At 40.2% G+C, this 23,701-nt stretch overlaps 1 protein-coding gene across 5 annotated transcripts; it reads left to right on the top strand.

Annotated features, from left to right (window-relative positions):
* Nucleotides 1–762: 762 nt before the first annotated feature.
* Nucleotides 763–22,123, top strand: LOC104224296 (uncharacterized). Of its 5 annotated transcripts, none has more exons than XM_070155917.1 (9): nucleotides 763–1,050; nucleotides 2,215–2,288; nucleotides 2,395–2,496; nucleotides 18,084–19,462; nucleotides 19,565–20,251; nucleotides 20,331–20,414; nucleotides 20,514–20,589; nucleotides 20,717–21,033; nucleotides 21,717–22,123. In XM_070155917.1, the coding sequence occupies exons 4-9, from the start codon at nucleotides 18,137–18,139 to the stop codon at nucleotides 21,924–21,926; spliced, it is 2,700 nt and encodes an 899-aa protein (XP_070012018.1). In that variant the 5' UTR covers nucleotides 763–1,050; nucleotides 2,215–2,288; nucleotides 2,395–2,496; nucleotides 18,084–18,136; the 3' UTR covers nucleotides 21,927–22,123. The 5 variants fall into 5 exon arrangements, with proteins under 5 accessions (XP_070012018.1, XP_070012019.1, XP_070012017.1 ...); XM_070155918.1 differs by having other exon boundaries at nucleotides 2,215–2,311; XM_070155916.1 differs by lacking the exon at nucleotides 2,215–2,288.
* The last annotated feature ends 1,578 nt before the right edge of the window (nucleotides 22,124–23,701 follow it).

Raw genomic sequence — 23,701 nt, 5'->3', positions numbered from 1 at the left:
TCTCAGTAAATCTAATTTGAAGTTGGATTATTGTTAAACTAGCTTACCTAGCGAGTTGGGTTAGGTGTTATCATGACTAGTCGGATTTTGGATAGTGACAGAAACTCAAGTAATTTTTTTATATTTGAATTGTGAAAGTTTGAACCTCATGAATTATTTCTGAAGTTTTAGCTTATAATAGTTGGACTTCATAAATTGTCAGCTCGAACTGTTTCACCTATTTTTCCCGAATTTCGAAGGTTGCACCTTTTTTATTTTTTTAACACCTTCCTACAAGAGTTCTGTACTTTTCTCTCTTGGTTGCTCGAATGCAACTTCAATTCTCTATTCTGTCTTGGATGCTCGAATGCAACCTCAAAATTGAAGGTGAGTATAGGTATCATTTGAGCAATCTTTTCTTATTGATCGCTATTGCGACTGTCCTACTTTTAAATTATTGTATTTGTTTTGTTCAAGAGAGCTAAAGTGAATAGTACGTATGAGTTCGAGTAGCCGTCGAACTAGCTTTGCTTTGAGAGGTCGTTTGGTACGTGGACTAAATTATTCCGGAATTATAATCTTTAAACTAATTTATCTCACTTGGGAAGTAGTATAAAATAATTCCTAATTTAATGAAATAAAGTGGGATAAGATGTAATATTCAATATTAAGTTTGGGATTAAATTTATAACATATTTAATTGACGGTATAATTTTTTCTAGGAATAAATTTATATTGCCCACCAAAGTGAGTATAAATTTAATGCAACGCCTGATCCTGCAAACGACCCTGAGGTATATGTTTGCGTACAGTTTTGGGGGGCGAAAATGTGATATTAGAGTAATAGTTTCTGATCGCCCCGTCTCTCTTTTTCTCTCTCTCACTGAAGGTGATCCAGCTCGTTTCGCCCCACCCACACACGATCCACCACTACATACCTCAGGCCAAGACAGCACCCAAAAGCGTTTCATTTTTCTTTCTTTAGCAACAATTCCCCGCCGGTTTCTCTTCAACTCTTTGCTTTCTTGGTGTCCGTTATTCTGAAATGCTAGTTTTGGGGATTTTGTTCAGGTAATTCTTCAAATCTGCGAAGAATTTGCTATGTTTCTTGATTTCGAAATCTGATTGCTCCAAACCCTATAAAAGATCATATTGTTTCTGTGAAGAAAGAAGCTGCTAGCAACAGCTCGGCTATGCTTCTGTTATAAATATGCTCAGTTCTTGGTTTTATGTAGGGCCTTGAATATACTATCTTATTAAAATTGCATGTTACACTTTATATTCTCTTGTTTGGCTTTACTGAATGTGTTCTTCTTTGGCGAATTTTTCCACACATGAGTCAGTAGCTGCAAATGGGGTGAGACAGGGGGTTTCAACAAATTTTGTAAGTTTTGATGCAAATCTGTCGTTCAGGTCAATTGACACATGTTTGCGAAGCTCACTGAAGAAAATCCTTGCTGAACACCTTTTTCCTCGCTGAAGTTTTTAGTAATGGTTGATGAACACCAGTCGCATTACTTTTGCCCCTAGGCTAAGTTCAAGTGGTAAAGGTTGATAGACTTGTGACTTAGGTCACAGGTTCGAGCCCTGCACCATGCAAGTAAGCCTGGTATTTAGGTGGAGAAGGGTAGGGGGTGTTCCCTTTATCTTCGAGTTTCAAAGGCTGCAGGTGGTCCTAAGGGTTGGCCCCTGACAGATTTTTCGGTCATTCAAAAAAAGAAAAAGCGAAAAAAAAACAGCCAGTTGCAGTTGTGTGGTTCAAAAGCAACTGTGGTTGCGTGCTTATAGGCTTTACTGAATAAAAACCCCATTTAATCGTCAGTGTTGATATGTTTTTAGAGTCTCTCTTTGGAGTTGAGGGTTGGCGCACATTAGTGTAAAGTTGCTGACTTTGCACTCTCTTTCATTCGTAAAACTTGAGATTATATATGTCTGGTATGGTGCAAGGTAGGGTGACATAGCATCATCGTAGCATGCGCAAAAGTTCCTTGCTGTTTTGCTTTCGGGTTTCCTTGTCCTTGCTCCAGTGAAATTTCAAGTGATCTTCTGACTGAGTTGAATGTAGACATGGAGCAACCTTCCATTCTTCTCTTCTGTTTATATGATGTGTTAAGCTTAATATTGTTGAAAGTTTGGAAACAAAATGAGCAAGACTTGTATTCTATGTGTTCTTACAAAAAAAGAAAAAAGAAACTTGTATTCTACATTTGTTAGAATGTTAAGTGTATCTGCCAGGCGTTATCTAGAGTGGGCAATACATGGTTTATCTTAGCAAGTGATTGGCAAATGTCATTGACATTGTATTCCTGGTAAGAAGTTTGAACGTCCTAAGGTAGGTAGTGGTTAGCTTTCATAATCAATTTTAGAGGTCCATTATTTAGTTATCTTGAATCTGTCCGTTCTGGATATTTGTAGGCACAATTGGACTGGTATATTATGAAGACAATAATTCCTGAGGGCAAGAATAATCCAGTTGGACTCGATGTGCTGAAGCTCTCAAGAGAATTAGGAATCATTGTAAGCTTTTAGCATCCATTACTTTTAGTTGCAAAATTAAGTGGACATTGCTTCATCTTGTAAACTATCTTTTTTTTTCCTCGGTGATGAAGCTTTCTGTAGTGGAACATTAAATTTGCATGACCTTATCTTACGTGAAAACTCCATAAGTTCCTGCTTTTTCCTTCTGGCATAAGTGAATTTATGTCCTTTCTGAAGCAAGTTTCATTTTCTTTGAAAAGGTTCATTTTGTCATTCAAATTCTATAGATCTTAGTTCTGCCGGTTGATTAAGAATCAAGGTGGAAGTGTGATAGCCACAAGGAAAATAACCAGATTAATACGCTCAAGCTAGAAGTTGGATAAGGAGTGGAATTCAATTTCATACATACATTTCTATTCTGCTAGATATCCCCCTTTTCATGTTACCATTCTCAAAAAAAAGATATTCCCCTTTTCTTTTCCTTCTTTTCTAAACTTTTAGTTTGGATACAAACACTGGCCCAACATTTCCTTAATGCTGGTTTGTTTCACATCAATTATATTCCTTTATTACTCATCAAAAAAAGAAATATATGGATACAAACATAGACAAATAAGAGGTTTTAAGGACTCATAGGAGGTACTTATATCCACATCCCAATCTATATGGCAGATCTTTGTTTGGTTACATTAAAGGTTGGATACACGAATCTATAGTGTTAGAATATTGGAAGTGTCAAGTTCTTAGGCGTGGAAATTTTTTCACATTGAACAAATGTAGTACGTGCATTGGGGTTGATACCTATAAATAGGTATGTCTTGAACTGATCAAGTCATCAATATAACCTTTTTTCTTCTCATATTCCTCAAATGATATCAGAAGAGTCTTGTAGAGATAAATATCATATGCCTACTAGTCTATGTTGCTTGTCCCGCATTGGATAGAATGTTAGAAGTGTTAGTATACTAGAACTGTCAAGTTCCTAGGTAAGATTGTTCCGCATTGGATGAATATCATATGTATTGCGTTTGACACCTAAGATGTGTCTTGTATTCATCAAGTCGTCGTTATATCTTAGTGGTTCTCACAATTCTCATAGGTCTTCACCTAAATATGATATGAGAGACACCTAATAACTTCAGTTGTATAATAATTTGTTACAATGTCACACTATGGTGGATCCTATTGTACAAGGTAACTGATGTTAAAGATAAAGAATTTTAACACCTGTAATTCCGTGTAAAGGCGACGGTGTAAGAATATGTGGTTTATGTTTTTCCCATGATTCTTGCAAAAACACGTAACGATTATGAAACTTTATTTCCTCAAAGTGTCGGTTGTTAAATTGCATTCCATGTTGTACACCACGCGAAAATGCCACTTTCCTTGCTAGATGATTTCTTCTTATCTGCCTAAACCTTTGGTGGACAGAGTTACCCCAATACTTGTGCTGGTGGGAGGCAACAGGTGCAATTGAGGAGGGGTGGCAAATGGGCTGTATTTGGGCTGATCAAGATCGGCTAATTCATTAAATGAGTCATTGTCCAACCCTGCCCAAAGTTCACTTGGGTTTGTCCAACCCTGCCCAAAGTTCACTTGGGTTAAGAAGGGATGTGTCAAGATGGGCTAAACAATGAGTTGTAACCTAATTCGCCCAAATTGACCCAAATATTTGTAATATTCTCAACTTTTAAACATATAAAATATAGTCCACATATATAACAATGATTTTTATTTTTATTTTTCGTAAATATCATTGTAGAATGGTTTATGATGATGATATATTTTTTTTCCTTTTTCATGTTGCTCCTTGTCTTATATTTTGGAATAAATGTCAATTCATGCCTAATGATTTCTGTCCTCAATTTAGATTTAGAACGTTATTTGATAGTTGTTTATCTTACAATACTAATAAAGATCAGAATAATAAAAAAAATAGCAAAATTAGAACTTCCCACCCATCCCAAACCCACCTTCTACCACCCCAACCCCCACCCTACCCCCAAACTCCCACCCCATAGAAATATTATTTAGAGTACTTTCTTTTCAATGTTGTAGATAGAGTATTTACTTTTTCATTTCAATGAAATGAGTGTTTTCTTTTTATGATGTAGAAAAAGTATTTTCTTTAATTTCATAAGTACTTTCTTTTCACGATGTAGGAAATTTTTTTTCACAAAATGAGTACTTTCTTTTCATGCGATAGAAAAAGTATTTTCTTTTATTTCAACAAAACAAGTACTTCCTTTCATGCTGTAGAAAAAGAGTTTGCTTTTTCACAAAATGAGTATTTTCTTTTCATGTTGTAGAAAAAGTATTTCTTTCATTTCAACAAAATAATTTCTTTTTCATGATGTAGAAAAAATATTTTTGTTTTACAGAATGAGTACTTTCTATTTATGTTGTAGAAAAAGTATTCATTTCATTTCAAGAAAATAAGTACTTTCTTTTAATAGTGAGTACTTTCTTTTCACATGAAACATGGGGATTTGGATGGAGGGGGTTGATGAGAGTAGCATAGAAAATTATTTTCCTAGCAAATATTTCTGACTCTCTAACCAAACACTAGAAAATATTTTCCGATTTTTTTATTTAGAAAAAGCATTTTCCTTCATACCAAATACATCCTTAGAAGCTTTAAAGGACAATTGCTATTCACGAGTCAGTTTGAGCTGAAATCATGGGCTGATTTGGGCGACTGAAAATAAATGGGTGGTGCTCCATCTGGGAGCAAGGGCAAGCATGGTCGTGGTCAGTCTAGACTACTCAGATAGCACTCAGGTTACTTCCGAGGCACTCCTAGCGCAGCAGGGCCAGCAGCAGACTCAGAGATACAGAGGTGGGTCACCTCAGACAGAGTCACGTGCCCAAACTTAGCCCATCATTAAAGTAGCCCATGCCCAACCCATTAAAACCTGGGCGAGTTGGGCAGGTCAAATGGGTTTGGCCACTTTTGCCACCCCTAGTTGAGGTACGAGAAAGCTGGCATGGACACCACAATTATCAAAAAAATAATGCCACTTTCCTTGGAGCTCTATATCTCCGCGGAAAATTCCACTTTGGTCTAAATTCACCTCCATTGAACAAATGACAGTAGTGAGATTTTAAGGTGAGCCATTTCTCAGCTATCCATCCACAAATAATTCTATCATCCTCCCAAAACTATTTGACTATACTCTTAGCTAGCGTTTGGCAATAGATTCCTAAATTTGTTTTAAAAAATCTGATTTGGATGAAGTTTGGTTTAAAGATGAATTTCTATTTGGACATAATTTTTCAAAACCTATTTCACTTTTTTTTTTGAAAAAACATGAAATGTGATTTATACCCGTAAGTTCTAAAAACTATAAAATCTGCAAACAAACTTGCTAATCTTGTATATGCAGAACCTTCATCTATGTCATTCATTATCATTATCACAAACCATAGTCCTGAGCATAGATAAGGTGACACAAAATTATCATTTTTATAATGAACTACATAATACACTATCGTAAAACCATAACCCGATATTTTAATATCAACTGCTAATAATACAATTACTAGCCACTATAATTCGTCAAATTGCAATAATGTTACAAGATCCATCAGTCCAAAAGAAAATGATAGTAATTGTTACCTTTAAAAAAAAATGACCGTAATTAGCTGGTGATTAGTTGGGTCATAATAGATGGTGGGCTTTTTATAAAATACAAAAGTTTGGGGTAATTATTGAAATTGTTAAAAAAATCCAATAATGATGTTTTGGGTCAAAAACAGGTCTAGAGCTAGTTTTGAGATTTGAGAATTGTTTCCAAAATTTTCCAAAACATGGATAAAATCTATAAACAAATATATTTTGCCAAATTTTTTTGGATAAAACTTGGCAAAATCTATGGCCCAACGGGGGGCTTAGCCTCCACCTCCTTGAGTTCCCAATCCTCCGCTTCTTCTAACATACCTCTCTTGTTAATTGTATTCCATTTCTTTAGGACCCTCTTGTTAGTCGTAATAGACAACATGTCCAAAGTGGTGTTATCACACCATACATCAAGTCTAAACTGTATTTGTTGGCTGTTTCCAAGTGAGAATCTTGTCCAAACCGTAAGAGCCATACTTCATATTACTTATCTTTCTCCATATTGCCAAAATCACCATAACTAATTTTCCAATTAGCTCGATTTTATGTATCCAATTTATGGATGCCCAACCCGCTAGCGCTAATTAGGTTTGTGACACCCTATCCAGGCTGATCAGGTGGTACTTCCTTTCTCTGTTTATACTATCAACAAAAAGAATCTTTATCAGTTTTCTGGCCCTTTGCTAACTGACCCTTTGCTAACTGATGGAATCTGAAACTCACTTTTGAATTGTCTCATTTTGACCCATTTCCTTGGTGAAATTTTACATGGATAAATTTGTGGATAAATTCATTAGTTGACCAATATTTTGATGTGTACGAATTACCTGAAAAAGCTGTACAACATGGAATTATCTACATCTTTTTTTTTTTTTTTTTTTTGCTTTTTAAGACATTATCTATACATTATCTATATTAAAATTTCTTTTGAACAAATCATGGTAAAATTTTACCCCATTCATTCTTGAAAGCTAAAGAGACGATTTTGTAAATAGAGTAGCTCATTTTCCACCCAGACGAACTTTTTCCCACGTTCTATTACTTTCCTCAAATTGTAATAAAGTCTATACAGATCTTTCATCATTCAATTTCTGCTTTTTTTTCATTATTGGGCTTAACTTGATTATTCTTTTTTCCTTCAATATCAGTGACTGTCATATTTAGATAGTGGTCTCATGCTAGCATGCATGATGTAACTGGTGTTAGCATCTATTGTATTTCCTTATTTAGCACATGTCTGGAAGAAACAAAATTTTTAGGTTGTAGGATATTTGTATGATCTTTTATTTTCATATGTGCATTACTTGTGGGACTTCCAATGGTGTTTTAGCTTCGAGGAATATAGAAGAATTTGTAAAAATCTTGGGGGCTGTTTTCATCTGATATAGGAATTGGTTTCGGGAGAATCATTGTCAATTTGGTTTTCAGAAAATAATTATGTGTTTTCGGGTTTAGTGTTGTATTTTGATTTTGTTGTTCTAAAGTCCAACTTTCGAAAAAATATTACTGCTACTCTATGATACTTGAAGACACTTTCATAGGGTTAAAATGTTTTAGCACACTTGATTAAGCATACTTATGAATAGCTGAAAGAGAAAAAAACCAATTCCAACTATTGTGATTGAACGAAGGGGAGAGAAAAACAAAATGGGGTGGGGAGGGAGGAGAAGAAAAAAGTCGGCCTTGAATTATGGGTGCTTGGTGGGGCTAGAGGGAGGACCAGTAACGACTTAAAATGCCAGTTTTGGGCTAAAAAGAGGTTTGGTTGGTTTCCTAAAACCTTGACCTACTGGTTTTGGTGTTATTTGATTGGTTTTGGGTTATTTTTTTAAAACTAAACAACTAAAAAATTTGGTTCTGGCGCCAACTTAGTCATTTCTATGATGCTTGGTTATCAGAGTTTATTCCTGATTTCTTTGTTTCATGAATTCTGCTACGCAACGCCTTCCTGATGTTCTTTGGAAGAGAAACGTAAGGCTAAACAACCGATGTTAGTGCGGTTGCTGTCCGCCAATGAGGTCCTTTCCGCACGCTAGACTAGATTGTCAGTGCCGTGCGGGAAAACCAATGTCACGAGCAATTGCGGAAGCTGAGAGAGAATTGGGTTTTGAATGATGATGATTTTTTTTTATGAATGAAATGCTGATTACAAAAGATGCGGTGTCGAGGGGGAGAGACACCAGTACATAAAATTGATTGCTGAAAATGTTTGATTGCTTGATCCCCCCTAATAATACTTAAAAAAAATAAACCAAGATTACATAACTAGTCCTAATAAAGCTGTATAAGCACACTGAATGAAAATGATGTAAACTAGCCTATAATTACAATGAAAAGGACTTAGTTTATTACAATGTAGAACTAAGTCCGATGGCAGCAACTTTGTCTTGCGGGTCAGGGTCTGCGCTCGCGGTGCTGTGGGCGCGCGCGACACTTGTTGTGTTGGCCTGAGGCTTGGCGCTGGTGCTTGGCATCAGGGTCTGTGCGCGAGGCGCTGCTGGAATGGGCCTGCAGCTGAGCGCTGGCGAGGCATCAGGATCTGCGCGCGCGACATTGTTGTCATTGGCCAGCCGCTGGGCGCTGGCGAGAGGCATCGGTGGGGCGACAGAGGCGCATGCGCGCTTGTCACTTGGCGCAGCCAAGACCACGGGGCCGACCATGGCGCTAGGCATTGTGAGGCTTTCTAGGCCGCCTTGGGGCGCGGCCAAGGGGTCATGGGGCGTGTCTGGAAAGCAGCCCACGACATTCTCCCCCACCTGAGTTGGCACCGTCCTCCGAGCCTGATGATGATGATGATGATGATGATGCTTCTGGTGGTGGTTGGATGGGAGGTCTGCGCCCCTCTGTTCTGTGAGCTTGCTGTTGTAGCGACGCAATGATTTCATGCGGCTGACATGAAAGACTGGATGGATCTTCCACTAGGATGGAGTTTTTACCTGGTATGTGGACTTCCCAATGCGTTTTTCAATGGGCAGGGGCCCGATGTATTTTTGTTGCAGGCGAGGGTCATGGGTCCTCTCTGCAAACAAGTATCGCTTTGGGATGCATAGCATTACTTTGTCCCCTGTTTGATGTTGGGCAAAACAAAGATTTTGTTCAGTGAATCTTTTTGCCCGCTCTTGGGCTTTGACGAGATAGCTCCGCACTATCCCCATGTTGCGCTCCCATTCGCTCGAGAAGTTGGCAGCTCGAGGAGATTTCAGCATGGTTGATGCATTCACCGTTTGCGGGAGAAGCAGTTGTTGTCCGGTAACAATTTCAAAAGGGCTTTTGTTTGTATGATGACTCTTTTGAGAATTGAAACACAATTGAGCAGCATCCAAGAGCTTCACCCAATGTTTCTGTGATCCGGTTGCAAAGTTGCGGAGATATTCCTCCAGCATGTCTTCGAACCGGTCTATCTGGCCATCCGATGGTGGATGGAAGTCTGAGTTGTGACTCAATGTTGACCCAAAACACCTGAAGAGATGGGTCCAAAAGTTGCTAGTGAAGCGTGAGTCGCGCCTACTAACAATGTCTTTGGGCAGACCCCAATGTTTGACAATGTGCGAGAAGAAGAGTCGAGCTGTATCTTTTGCTGATGCGTTTTGCGGGGCTGCTATGAAGGTTGCATAGTTTGAAAACTGATCTATGACAGCCATGATGGATGCAAGATTACCGACTTGGGGCAATCCCGTGATGAATCTGAGGAAACACTTTCCCATGGTCTCTGAGGGACATGTAATGGCTGCAAGGGTCCCTTCTGTGATGAGTGATCCGTCTTGTCCTTGTGGTATGGCTGACAAGTCTTCACACGCTGAGGAGCGTCACCAGTCTTTTGATGCCGGTGACATGATGGCTGATTGTTGCTGCAAAGGGTAGCCGGAACCAGGGGTTTATGTCTGAAAATGTTGGTTTATGTTTAGTTAACAATGGCATGCTGAAAATGTTGGTTTATGTTTAGTCAACAATGGCATGCCAATTGGAAGAGTTGGTGGAAAGAGTTGGTGTGGATGCTAGGAGGAAGCTTCCTCCTTTGATGTCACCCATGACATCAAGAGGAGGTAGTTTGATGTCACCAATGACATCAAGAGGAGGTCTTTACCTCTATAAATAGATGCACTCCTTCACTTGTAGAAATCATCCCAAAATAATACAATACATTGTAGTGAGTAGAGAGTTAAGAGAGAAATTCTCTTAAGTGTAATTGGGAAATCTCCCCTTCCTTTGTTAATATTAAAAGGGCAATTGTTCTCTGGTGGACGTAGGATTATTTTGATCCGAACCACGTTAAATCTTGTGTTCTTTCTTTTACGTTTCCGCTAACAATTGGTATCAGAGCGACAAGATTCTTTAACGATCCAAGGAGAAAGAACAAGCAAATATGAGTTCCATGAAGTTTGAAATTGATAGATTCAATGGACGCAACAACTTCAATATCTGGAAGATCCAGATGATGGCGTTACTGCGGAGGGAAGGTTCAATCCATGCTATTGACGGAAAGTATCCTACGGATATATCAGCTCCCGACAAGGAGAAGATTGAAGGGGATGCATTGAGTGCAATCCAACTATCCCTTGCACCTAACGTGCTTTGTGAAGTGAGTACGGGTACCGAAGAGACGGCCAAACAGTTGTGGGAAAAGCTAGAAGGGCTATACCAAGACCGATCAGTGACAACAAGAATGTTGTTACAACGGCGTCTTCACACATTTAAGATGGGGTCAGGTACTTCGTTACAAGATCATTTAGATGCGTTTAATAAACTTGTCATGGACTTACAGATTGCAGGAATTAAAAGGGAGGAGGAGACGCTTGCATGTGCTTTGCTATTTTCATTGACTTCAGGATATCGTGATATTGAGAATTCAATGATGTATAGCAAGGAGCCTATCAAGCTTGAGCAAGTGCGGCAGGCACTTAACTCTAGTGATGTGCGGAGGCACATTGAAGGAGATAGAGATGACCAGGCAAGTGGCCTCTTTGTAAGAGGCCGGACTAGCCAACAGGGAAAGACCAAATCAAAGCACAGATCAAAGTCTCGTGTGAACAAGAAGAATACAGAGTGTTGGGGTTGTGGCAAGAAGGGGCACTTTGAACGAGATTGCCCAATGTCAAAGTCCAAGGAAAAGGCGAGTGCATCTACAGTTGAACAGGTACATAATTTTGATAATGATTATGTACTAACAACATCGTGTAATAATAATAGTAGTTATGAAAACAAATGGGTGTTAGACTCTGCTTGTACTCTGCATATGACGTTCCGAAAAGACTGGTTTAGCAGCTACGAGAAAAGTGGAGGAACCGTAGTAATGGGCAATAATGCAACTTGTGCAATAGTTGGCATTGGCTCAGTTCGGGTTCGCTGCCATGATGGAATCGTGAGGACTATTACACAAGTCCGTCATGTTCCTGATCTGAAGAAGAATTTGATCTCCTTGGGTACTCTGGATGAACAAGGCTACAGGTACATGAGCGAAGCAGGAACTATGAAGGTGACTAAAGGTTCTTTAGTCATGCTGAAAGGCAAGCTGGAGAACGGCCTTTACACATTGGCCGGAAGCACCATTGTTGGCTCTGCAAATGCATCTACAGTGCAGTTATCTAATGATGACAAGGCAAGACTATGGCACATGAGACTGGGTCATATGAGCGCACGTGGACTGGAGATGTTGAGCAATCGTAAACTTTTGGAAGGTGAGAAGATCAGCACGCTTGACTTCTGTGAGCACTGCGTTCTAGGGAAGCAGAAGAAGGTCAGCTTCAGCACTGGCAAACACAAGACAAGAGGAGTGCTAGACTACATCCATTCAGATTTATGGGGTCCTTCTAAACTTCCATCGAAGGGCGGAAAGAGGTATCTTCTCATTTTTATTGATGATTTCTCACGAAAGGTTTGGGTGTATTTTTTGAAGGCAAAAAGTGATGCTTTTGAAGCATTTAAAGAGTGGAAGATTTTGGTTGAAAATCAAATGGAGCGGAAAATCAAGTATCTTCGCACAGACAATGGCTTGGAGTTTTGCAATGAAGAGTTTAATGAATTCTGCAAGGTTCATGGGATCTCAAGACATAGGACTGTCAGGCATACCCCACAGCAGAATGGAGTTGCCGAGAGAATGAACAGAACTCTTCTTGAAAAGGCTCGTTGTATGCTCCTACAAGCCAAAATGTCCAAAGTATTTTGGGCTGAAGCAGTTCACACTGCTGCTCATATTGTCAATCGATCTCCAGCATCGGCAATTGACTTTAAGACTCCGAATGAGGTATGGTCAGGTGAACCCTCTAACTATTCATACTTACGAGTATTTGGGTGTCCAGCTTATTATCACGTTAATGAAGGAAAGCTTGAACCAAGGGCTAAGAAGGCCATATTCGTAGGGTATGTGGATGGAGTAAAAGGGTACAAACTTTGGTGTTTGTCTTTACTCAAATTTATAGTTAGTAGAGATGTCACCTTCGATGAATCCTCTATACTTGATCCCCGTAAAGTTTCCGTGGAGTTTTCAGGAAACAAGAACAACGAGCAGGTGGAGCTTCCGGTGGAGCTTGCCAAGGAAAAGGATCAAGAGACTCAGGTTAAAGATGAGTCAGAAGATGTAGGCGTTGAAGAACTTGCTGTCAATGAACCATACACAATTGCGAAGGGGAGGGAGAAGAGGCAGACACGAGAACCGGAACGCCTTATAAATCAAGCAAACTTGATTGCATATGCGTTCGTAGCTGCACAAGAAGAGATTAAAGATCTGGAGCCCTCCTCGTATATTGAAGCAACTTCTTGCAAGGATGCCGCACAATGGCGGTTAGCCATGACTGAAGAGATGGAGTCTCTTCACAAGAATCAGACATGGGTCTTAGTGAAAAGACAAAAGGGGAAGAGGACAGTTGGATGCAAGTGGGTCTACCGAAAGAAAGAGGGAATTCCTGAAGTGGAAGATGCTAGGTTCAAGGCGAGATTGGTTGCAAAAGGTTTCAGCCAAAAGGAGGGAATTGACTACAATGAGATTTTCTCTCCGGTCGTGAAGCATAGCTCAATTCGCGTGCTACTAGCATTGGTTGCACAATTTGACTTGGAGCTTCAACAGCTTGATGTCAAAACTGCTTTCTTACACGGTGATCTAGAAGAGACAATCTATATGGATCAACCTGAAGGTTTCCTAGCTGAGGGAAAAGAAGATCACGTATGCCAACTAAAGAAGTCTTTGTATGGTTTGAAGCAATCCCCTAGACAGTGGTACAAGAGGTTTGATGCATTCATGACTACACATGAATTCTCAAGGAGTGCATTTGATAGTTGTGTGTATCACAAGAAGATGTCTGGTAACTCAATGATTTATTTACTGTTGTATGTTGATGATATGCTTATTGCTGCTAACAACATTACAGAGATAAATGCTTTGAAGAAACTATTGAGTAAGGAATTTGACATGAAGGATTTAGGAGCTGCAAAGAAAATCCTTGGTATGGAGATTTCAAGAGAAGACGATGTTGTACATCTTTCTCAGAAGAGGTATATTGAAAGGGTTCTCGAGAGATTCAATATGCAAACGTGCAAGCCTGTAAGTACACCATTAGCTCCTCATTTTAAACTTTCAGAGTCACAAATGCCTCAGTCTGAGGATGAGGTGGAGCATATGTCAAAGATTCCTTATGCCAGTGCAGTTGGTAGTATTATGTATGCTATGGTATGCACACGTCCAGATATTGCTCAATCTGTAAGTGTGGTAAGTAGATACATGTCCAACCCAGGAAAGAGGCATTGGGAAGCTGTCAAGTGGATATTGAGATATCTCAAAGGAGCTTCTGGTGTTGGTCTTACCTTTCGAAAAAGTGGTACAGGTATTTCAATTCTCGGTTATGTGGATTCTGACTATGCAGGAGATCTTGACAGAAGAAGGTCCACAACTGGATACATCTTTACCCTCGTTGGCAGTGCCGTCAGTTGGAAGTCGACTTTGCAGTCGATTGTCGCTTTGTCTACGACAGAAGCAGAATACATGGCAGCAGCGGAGGCGGTAAAGGAAGCTATCTGGTTGAAAAGTTTAGTAGCGGAATTGAGTTTGGTTCAGCTGGAATCAACTCTTAGATGTGATAGTCAGAGTGCTATTCATCTAATGAAAAATCAGAGATTTCATGAGCGCACTAAACACATTGATGTCAGATTTCATTTTATTCGAGATGTTATTGATGAGGGAACTATCAAGGTCGTGAAGGTTATCACAGACGATAATGCTGCAGACATGTTGACCAAGATAGTCCCGCTCGCTAAGTTTGCACACTGCAAGGACTTGGCGGGGGTGTGCATCAACTGATGCAACTCCGAAGAGAACAGTTGCTAGGTGGAGGTGGTATGTTCAACAATGGTTTGATTCTTCTTGTTTCTTACAACGGGGTTGCCCAGTAAGCTTAGAAGTTTTGGCCAGAGTTGTTCACACGCTCGAAACGCAAACCAAGGTGGAGATTGAAAATGTTGGTTTATGTTTAGTTAACAATGGCATGCTGAAAATGTTGGTTTATGTTTAGTCAACAATGGCATGCCAATTGGAAGAGTTGGTGGAAAGAGTTGGTGTGGATGCTAGGAGGAAGCTTCCTCCTTTGATGTCACCCATGACATCAAGAGGAGGTAGTTTGATGTCACCAATGACATCAAGAGGAGGTCTTTACCTCTATAAATAGATGCACTCCTTCACTTGTAGAAATCATCCCAAAATAATACAATACATTGTAGTGAGTAGAGAGTTAAGAGAGAAATTCTCTTAAGTGTAATTGGGAAATCTCCCCTTCCTTTGTTAATATTAAAAGGGCAATTGTTCTCTGGTGGACGTAGGATTATTTTGATCCGAACCACGTTAAATCTTGTGTTCTTTCTTTTACGTTTCCGCTAACAATGTCTGTTGACTACCTTCTCCAACTGCATGGCCGAGATGTTTTCAGCGGCCATCTTTATGGGAAAGCATGGTATGGTGCAGGGCTTGGCCCCGTTTTCTCCCATCATCAGGAGCATGTTGGCATATGGTACCGGTATGGTGTTGGTTTGCCTCATGAACTCCAAACCCACTATGATGTCGAAGTCATCTATGATTGCGATGCGCAGGTCGATGCTTCCTTTGTATGGGCCAAGTTTCACTGGGACATTTGTAGCTGTTCCACCCAATGTCTGAGGTGGTGAGTTGATAGCCTTGACGCGGCCTTTGCTCTTTTGTACAACAAGACCTAGGCGCTCTACTTGTGTTGATGACAAGTAGTTGTGGGTGGCACCCGTGTCTATCAAGGCGTGAAGGGGCTTGTCGTTCACTTTCAATTCGACGAACATTAGGGTCCTCGCTTGTTTAGGAGGCCTCTCGTCCATCTTTTCCTTCCCTTTCTTGGTGATTGGGACTGAGATTTTCTTAGGAGGACATGCACTGGTCCCCGCTAAGGCATGCGGGATAGAGCCAACAATTGCATTGAAGGCGCCTACCTGGTCTTCTTCTGATGTGTCTGATTCATTTGACTCATCCTCGACAGTTTGATGAGCATTGACCTTTATGTTTGGGCATTCATTGTTCCAATGTGCCTCGCCGCAATGACGACATTCTGAGGGAGGCTTTCTCCCCTGATTGTTGTTGATGGATGCAGCACTGTTGCTACTGGAGGGAGGAGTCTTAGTTTTGGATGCACTCCGATCTCCCCCACTTTTGCTTGGGCCACCATTGCTGGGATGGTTCCCGTTGAATCCCCCTCGGACAGACAGCTGGGGCCTGTCGTTCTGAGTTCCCAAATGATAATCGGCAAGACATTCTGCAGTTTGAATGGCCTTGGGTAGGGTGTCTACCCGTTGTCTCTGTAGTTCCATATGGGCATGAGGTTTCAAACCTTCTATGAATGCGAAGAGTTTGTCTTTGTCCCCCATGTCGCATATATTTAGCATGAGTGCGGAGAATTCGCGCACGTACTCCCGCACTGATCTGGTGTGGCGGAGCTCCCGTAGCTTTCTCCTTGCGTTGTATTCCACATTTTCGGGGAAGAACTGCAGGCGTAGGGCTGCCTTCAATTCATCCCATGTCTGGAGAGTATCTTCACCGGCCTTGATGGCTTCGTATTTGACCTGCCACCAAAGTTTGGCATCGCCCTGAAGATACATGGCAGCAGTTACTACCTTTTTGGATTCTTCCAAATGGCCCACGACATCGAAGTATTGTTCGATGTCGAAGATGAAATTTTCCACTTCTTTAGCATCCCGGGATCCGTCGTATGTCTTGGGCTCCGGTATCTTAAGCTTTTGTGGAATGGGGGTGAGGTTTGTTGCACCCCTGATGTGGTTGTCGCCTCCTCGAAGTAGGCTCTGTAGGGCAGCATTGACAACATTGAGCTTGCCTGTCAAGTCGTCTATGGTTTGCTGCATGGCAGTTAGTCTGTCTGACTCTTGTTGCCGATGGGCTAAATCGTCAGCACGCTCCTGTTGGAGGTCCTCAAATTTGCCATGAATATTGGCAGTTTCAATGGCTGTCGTTTGTCGGTCATCCTCAGAGTCACGACTGATGTTTGCAATGTCATTTTCCGCCTGCCGCATTCGGCGGTCCAGGTCGTCCAACCTTTGCATTAGGTTGTTGTTTTGATCTGGCACCGTATCCACGATGGGTCGTAATCGGTCAACCGTCTCTTCTAGGGATGTCAGGCGCTCCCATGATTCACCATGGTCAGAAATCGCGATGATGGCAAATGTGTTCCCTCGTCCGATGTCGAGCCTAGGCTCTGATACCAACTGTTACGCAACGCCTTCCTGATGTTCTTTGGAAGGGCAACGTAAGGCTAAGCAACTGATGTCAGTGCGGTTGTTGTCCGCCAATGAGTTCCCCTCCGCACGCTAGACTAGATTGTTAGTGCCGTGCGGGAAAACCAATGTTACGAGCAATTGCGGAAGCTGAGCGAGAATTGGGTTTTGAATGATGATGATGATTTTTTTTGATGAATGAAATGCTGATTGCAAAAGATGCGGTGTCGAGGGGGAGAGACACCAGTACAAAAAATTGATTACTGAAAATGTTTGATTGCTTGATCCCCCCTAATAATACTTTAAAAAAATAAACCAAGATTAGATGACTAGTCCTAATAAAGCTGTAGAAGCACACTGAATGAAAATGATGTAAACTAGCCTATAATTACAATGAAAAGGACTTAGTTTATTACAATGTAGAACTAAGTCCGATGGCAGCAACTTTGTCTTGCGGGTCAGGGTCTGCACGCGCGGTGCTGTGGGCGCGCGCGACACTTGTTGTGTTGGCCTGAGGCTGGGCGCTGGTGCTTGGCATCAGGGTCTGTGCGCGAGGCGTTGCTGGAATGGGCCTGCAGCTGGGCGCTGGCGATGCATCAGGATCTGCGCGCGCGACATTGTCAGTGCGCGCGGCGCTGTTGTCATTGGCCAGCCGCTGGGCGCTGGCGAGAGGCATCGGTGGAGCGACAGAGGCGCATGCGCGCTTGTCACTTGGCGCAGCCAAGACCACGGGGCCGACCATGGCGCTAGGCATTGCGAGGCTTGCTAGGCCGCCATGGGGCGCGGCCAAGGGGTCATGGGGCGTGTCTGGAAAGCAGCCCATGACAATTCTTATGCCACTGCTATCCTAATTGTGTGAGATGGACTAATAAGAAAGGCCAGTACAGTGTCTTAGTTGCCCTTTATTTCCCGACAGACATGAAACCTCAAATGCCCTAACTTTCCAGCCTTCTGTTGTATGGAGATGGAGCTTCCCGTCTCTCAGATGTACATGTAGCATAGCAATTAGCAAAAAATATGACATATCTCCAGTTTGTCCTTCAGGTCAAATTGTTGAATCGGCCGACGCTTTAAATGCAAGAACATAAATAGTGTATATGCACTATACTGGACTTATTAATAAAAAGTGAATAATGTAAAGATTAAGTTTGAGTTCGAATGTGTGTACACTCTGTTATCCTTCTATCTTTCTTTATGGATATTCCCTGTCCCACATTTGTACCATCTGTTTCAGTAGGTATGATAACCTTTCATACCCTTTCTGCTTCTTGTCCTGCAGGGAGATAGCTATTCAACTAAAACAAACAGAGAGACCTCAAAGTGGTTGGAGATATGGCATCACTTCGATCGACTGGCTATGTAGACCCTGGATGGGAGCATGGTGTTGCTCAGGATGAGAGGAAAAAGAAGGTTCGATGTAATTACTGTGGGAAAGTTGTAAGTGGTGGGATATACAGATTGAAACAACATTTAGCGCGAGTCTCTGGTGAGGTAACCTATTGTGACAAGGCTCCTGAGGATGTATGCCTGAAAATGAGAGAAAATCTAGAAGGGTGTCGATTAAGTAAGAAGCCAAGGCATGTTGAATATGATGAACAAGCATATTTAAATTTTCATGCCAGTGATGATGCCGAGGAGGAAGATCACATAGGGTATAGAAGTAAAGGGAAGCAGTTGATGAATGACAAGGGATTGGTTATAAATTTGACTCCTCTTCGATCACTTGGGTATGTTGATCCTGGTTGGGAACATGGTGCCCCTCAGGATGAGAGGAAGAAAAAGGTAAAATGCAACTATTGTGAAAAAATAGTCAGTGGAGGTATCAATCGGTTTAAGCAACATCTAGCGAGAATACCAGGAGAAGTTGCACCCTGTAAGAGTGCTCCTGAGGAAGTATATCTTAGAATAAAAGAGAACATGAAGTGGCATCGTACAGGAAGGAGGCATAGACGCCCTCATACTAAAGAGTTATCATCCTTCTATATGAACTCAGATAATGAAGAGGAAGACGAAGACCAAGAAGAAGAGGCACTACACCACCATATGAGTAATGAAAAACTTTTGATTGGAGATAAAAGACTGGACAGAGGCTGTAGGAGAAGTTTCAAAGGAATGTCTCCTGGTATTGGGTCTGAATCTTTGTTAAAAAGGCCAAAGTATGATACATTGGGTACAAGAGAGCCAAAGTCTCTATTTCAAGCTTCTGGAAAACATGTGAAAGTATGTTCAAATAAAAAATCCCGCAAGGAAGTCATATCCTCAATTTGCAAGTTCTTCTATCATGCTGGAATTTCTCCACATGCAGCAAGCTCTCCTTATTTTCAGAAAATGCTGGAATTGGTTGGTCAATATGGAGAAGGTCTAGTAGGACCCTCTAGCCGAGTATTATCTGGACGGTTTCTACAAGATGAAATCGTATCCATCAGAAATTATCTTTCTGAGTACAAAGCTTCCTGGGCTGTGACAGGTTGTTCTATTTTGGCTGACAGTTGGCAAGATACACAGGGTAGAACTTTAATCAATGTTCTGGTTTCTTGTCCCCATGGTATGTACTTTGTTTGCTCGGTTGATGCCACTGATGTAGTTGAAGATGCAACATATATCTTTAAGCTGCTAGACAGAGTGGTGGAAGACATGGGCGAGGAAAATGTCGTGCAGGTAAGGTGTTGCTTTCTTCCATCTCATTTTTTTTTCTTAAGTTTTGATCTTGCATCACCTGACTCTCCTACCTCACTATGTATGCAAAATATATATACATAGGTGATAACTCAGAATAATCCGAATTATCAAGCTGCTGGAAAGATGCTTGAAGAGAAAAGAAGGAATTTATTTTGGACTCCTTGTGCTGCATATTGTATTGATCGCATCCTTGAAGACACTGTGAAAATAAAATGGGTCAGAGAATGCATGGAAAAAGGCCAAAAAATCACCAAGTTCATTTACAATAGTTTCTGGTTGTTAAGTCTCATGAAAAAAGAATTTACAGCTGGACAGGAACTCTTAAAACCCTCTTTTACTCGATATTCTTCAACCTTCACTACTGTTCAGAGCTTGTTGGACCACAGAAATGGTCTTAAGAGGATGTTCCAGTCAAATAAATGGCTTTCGTCCCGGTATTCAAAGCTGGAAGATGGTAAAGAGGTGGAGAAAATTGTCCTAAATGCCACCTTCTGGAGGAAAATGCAGTATGTTAGGAAATCAGTGGATCCCATTTTAGAAGTGCTTCACAAAATCAATAGTAACGAAAGCCATTCAATACCCTTCATTTACAACAATGTATACCAGGCAAAACTTGCTGTCAAAACCAATCATAATGGCGATGAGGGCAAATATCGGAACATTTTGGATATCATAGACAGCCACTGGAATTCATTGTCTCATCATCCTCTCTATCTAGCAGCACACTTTCTGAATCCATCATACCGGTATCGTCCTGATTTTGTTCCGGTAGGAGAGAACTCTTACTTCGGAATTTTTTTCAGTCCAACTTCAGTTATACCTTTTTCTGAATGTGTGTGTACTGTAGCATCCAGAGGTTGTACGTGGACTGAATGCATGCATTGTGCGATTGGAGCCAGACAATGCAAGAAGAATTTCTGCATCCATGCAAGTGAGGATTCCTTTTTTGTTTTCATACCCTTCCCATTTGGATGATAAACTTCTTTGTGTATTTTGTGTGTGTAATTATTTGTTTGATGTGATCTTTCAGATATCAGATTTCAACTCTGCTAAAGCTGATTTTGGAACAGATTTGGCACTTAGCACCAGAACGGAGCTTAATCCTGGTAAATATTATGAGTAATCATTCTATCAGTTCTAATGTCACAAAATTGTTCTCCGCAGTTTATGTGGATAACAATCTAAAACACCTCCCCACTGCAAATTATACTGACAGTAAATATGCTTTTGTAGCTGCTTGGTGGCAACAACATGGAATAAATTGTTTAGAGCTCCAACGTATAGCTGTACGAATACTTAGTCAGACTTGTTCATCTTTTGGGTGTGAGCATAATTGGAGTTTATATGATCAGATTCACAGTCAGAGGCACAACCGTGTAGCACAGAAAAGATTAAATGATGTCAAATACGTCCACTATAACCTGAGACTTAGGGATCGTCAGATAAGGAAAATGTCCTATGATCCAATTTTCCTCGATAGTGTTCTGCAAGAAAATTTGCTGTATGATTGGATTGTAGAGTCAGAGAAACCAGTTTTGCAAGACGATGAGGTACTAATTAAGCAACTTTCTGCTCTGAAGTGTTCAATTGATGACAGTAGTCGGACAATTTGCTTTATTGACAACTCTGCATTACCATTGAGATAGACATTTTTGTATTACCGATTTCTTTGGAATGGAGGACTTAGTTTACAAATAAAATTAGTCCAACCATCTAGTTTTGAGTTTCCTTTTGTTCTTTGTAATTTTTAGCTCAAGATCTACCCTTGGAATTAGTGCATACCACACAGAAATTAGCTGCTGTTTTTGTGTCCCCATCCTTTCAAGTGGCTACTCATTGATAAGTCCCAAGTGTTTCTGCTTTTGCCGATGCCTCTCTTTTAGTAATACACTAGGTCTGATGCCTCATGTAATAAGTTGCATCTTCTGGTATGGAGCTGTAACATCATCCAAGAATTTAAATATGCTTGTAGGAAGAATAAAAACTTAATATAGTGGTCAGGTGGGGTGGGGAATGGGAAACTCAGCAAATGATCCCCTTTATTTATTTATTTTGCACCCTTGTTTAGGAATTTTTTGTTTGAAGTAGGATGAGGATTGCTGAGGGTTTCTGATTGTCACTTAGCAAATTAGAATGCTCTCAGTTCTCGTCTTATTAACTTATTAATTCCCTCTCTTGACACAGCTTCTCTTTTGGTTACTTCTGTGATCTTATCAACTGGATTATATTGCAGGAAGTGCTTTATAATGAAATGGAACTGGGTGAGTATGAGAATGATTTCATGGACCATGATGGTGGAAATGCAGATTCAAGGAAGGGATCATTGGAGATGGTAACTTTAGCTGGTGAAGCAGAACCTCTAGAAGTTAATCCTGACGATACTGGTACAGCTACAGATGATGATTCTGATCTCAATTTTCTTGATAATGAGTTGAGCGATTAGAGTGTTGAACCAGAACCCAAATGCACAGCAGTTAACATGCATGGTAACCCCTCAAGTACTGGCAATGTATTCTATGATCGCAAGTCCTAGCGCAGTAACAGCAGTCCCAATCTGCAATGGCTTTGACACTCTGCAGTCCCAATCTCTTTCTGGGCAAAAAGTGCACTGTGAGTTGGGGAGTGGGGACGGGAAAGGGGGGGGGGAATCGGAAAGAGCCTGTGTAGAGGTTAGAGATCAGTACTACAGGAGGGCACTGGAGTGTACATGTCAAAGTACTTCGTTTCTTGACCTCTCACTGTTCAAGTTTAGTCATTGTTTGCTCTTATTCAGTTTTCCTTCAATTTTGTTGATATTACTTCTTGACTTTTTTCTGGATAAGGGCTTTTACTTCTGACCTAAACAAAGACATCTAAAATTGGAACAATAAAGTTGCAAACATAATTGAAGGATTATAACAAACTTTCAAAGCATCTAAACTAATAATATAGTGCTAACCCCGTTGAATGACTTATATGATCTTTTAGGGGTTGTTTGTATGATGTATAAGGGAAATAATGACGGTATATAATTTGGTATCACTTTATCCAATGTTCGTTTTCTATTTTAAATCATGTATAACTAATCCTTGTATAAATTAATACACTAATTGGGGAGGAATTCAAAATAATCCGATTTACAAGTGGTCATTCAGAAATAGCCACAGTTTCAAAAGTAATTGAAATTTAGCCATTTTCATGTGAAGATAAATCTGAACGAAAACACTGTTCAAAAACCGGAAAAATACCCCAGTATATATTCTGGAACTCCAGTATAATATATTGGATTTTCAGTATAATATACCGATCCAGCATAATATACTAGAACTTTTCGCGTGTTGGAGTTCCAGCATAATATGTTGGAGTTCCAGCATAATATGTTGGAAGTTCATACACAGGTGTACCAATCTCCAGTATATTATGTTGGGACTCAAAATAGTGGCTATTTTTCAAGGACTTTGCAAATGCTGGCTATTTTTGAATGACTTTGCAAATGCTGGCTATTTTTGAATGACTAGTTCGAAAACTGGCTAGCCCATGCTATTTTTACCACTAATTGATGTATTATTTTATACCACCAACCAAGGGCGTATAACTGAAAACTCATTGCTTTTTAGTTTAAAAATAAATAAATATTTTAAATAATATCTTGTATACCAATTTTGGTACAATAAACCTAAATACCCAATAAGAATCAATCTTTGTATTACTATACATGCATTACCAATCCTTAAATAATTAATTCTTGCATTATAATTTATTTATAATTTGTCCTCGTACCAAACGGCCCCTTAACACTTGTTATCCCTTATTTTATGTCTCAAATTGCCCCATAACCAGAGAATATGGCAGCGACTTGTGCGATTGTACAAAAGAATAAAAATATGGATAAAATAATAAATTTTATGATTCATAAGCAAAAAAAATAATTATACTGATCAAATAAGTAGCTAGAACGAGAGAAATATAATTTTAGAAGTCATGGCCTTGAGTAGGGTTGTGCACAGCTCGAGTTGGTTTGCATTTTTTATTTACCAAATCAAATTAATTATGTCAATTTTTTATATCTATAAACCAATTCAAACCAACAAAACTCGAGTTTTTGGATCTCAATTTTTTTTTCTGATTTTTCGATTTTCTTAGGGTCATTTTTTTGTGGTTCCATATGAAGTGTCTTACACCATTGCTTGATTTTTTGTGAAGCATAACCAAAAAAGTGCCAAACAAATTTGAAAATGT

This window comes from Nicotiana sylvestris, chromosome 9 (genome assembly GCF_000393655.2).
Source record: "Nicotiana sylvestris chromosome 9, ASM39365v2, whole genome shotgun sequence".
NCBI lineage: Eukaryota > Viridiplantae > Streptophyta > Magnoliopsida > Solanales > Solanaceae > Nicotiana > Nicotiana sylvestris.
Note: the sequence above shows the minus strand (reverse complement) of the source record. Positions and strands in the feature narration are given on the sequence as shown.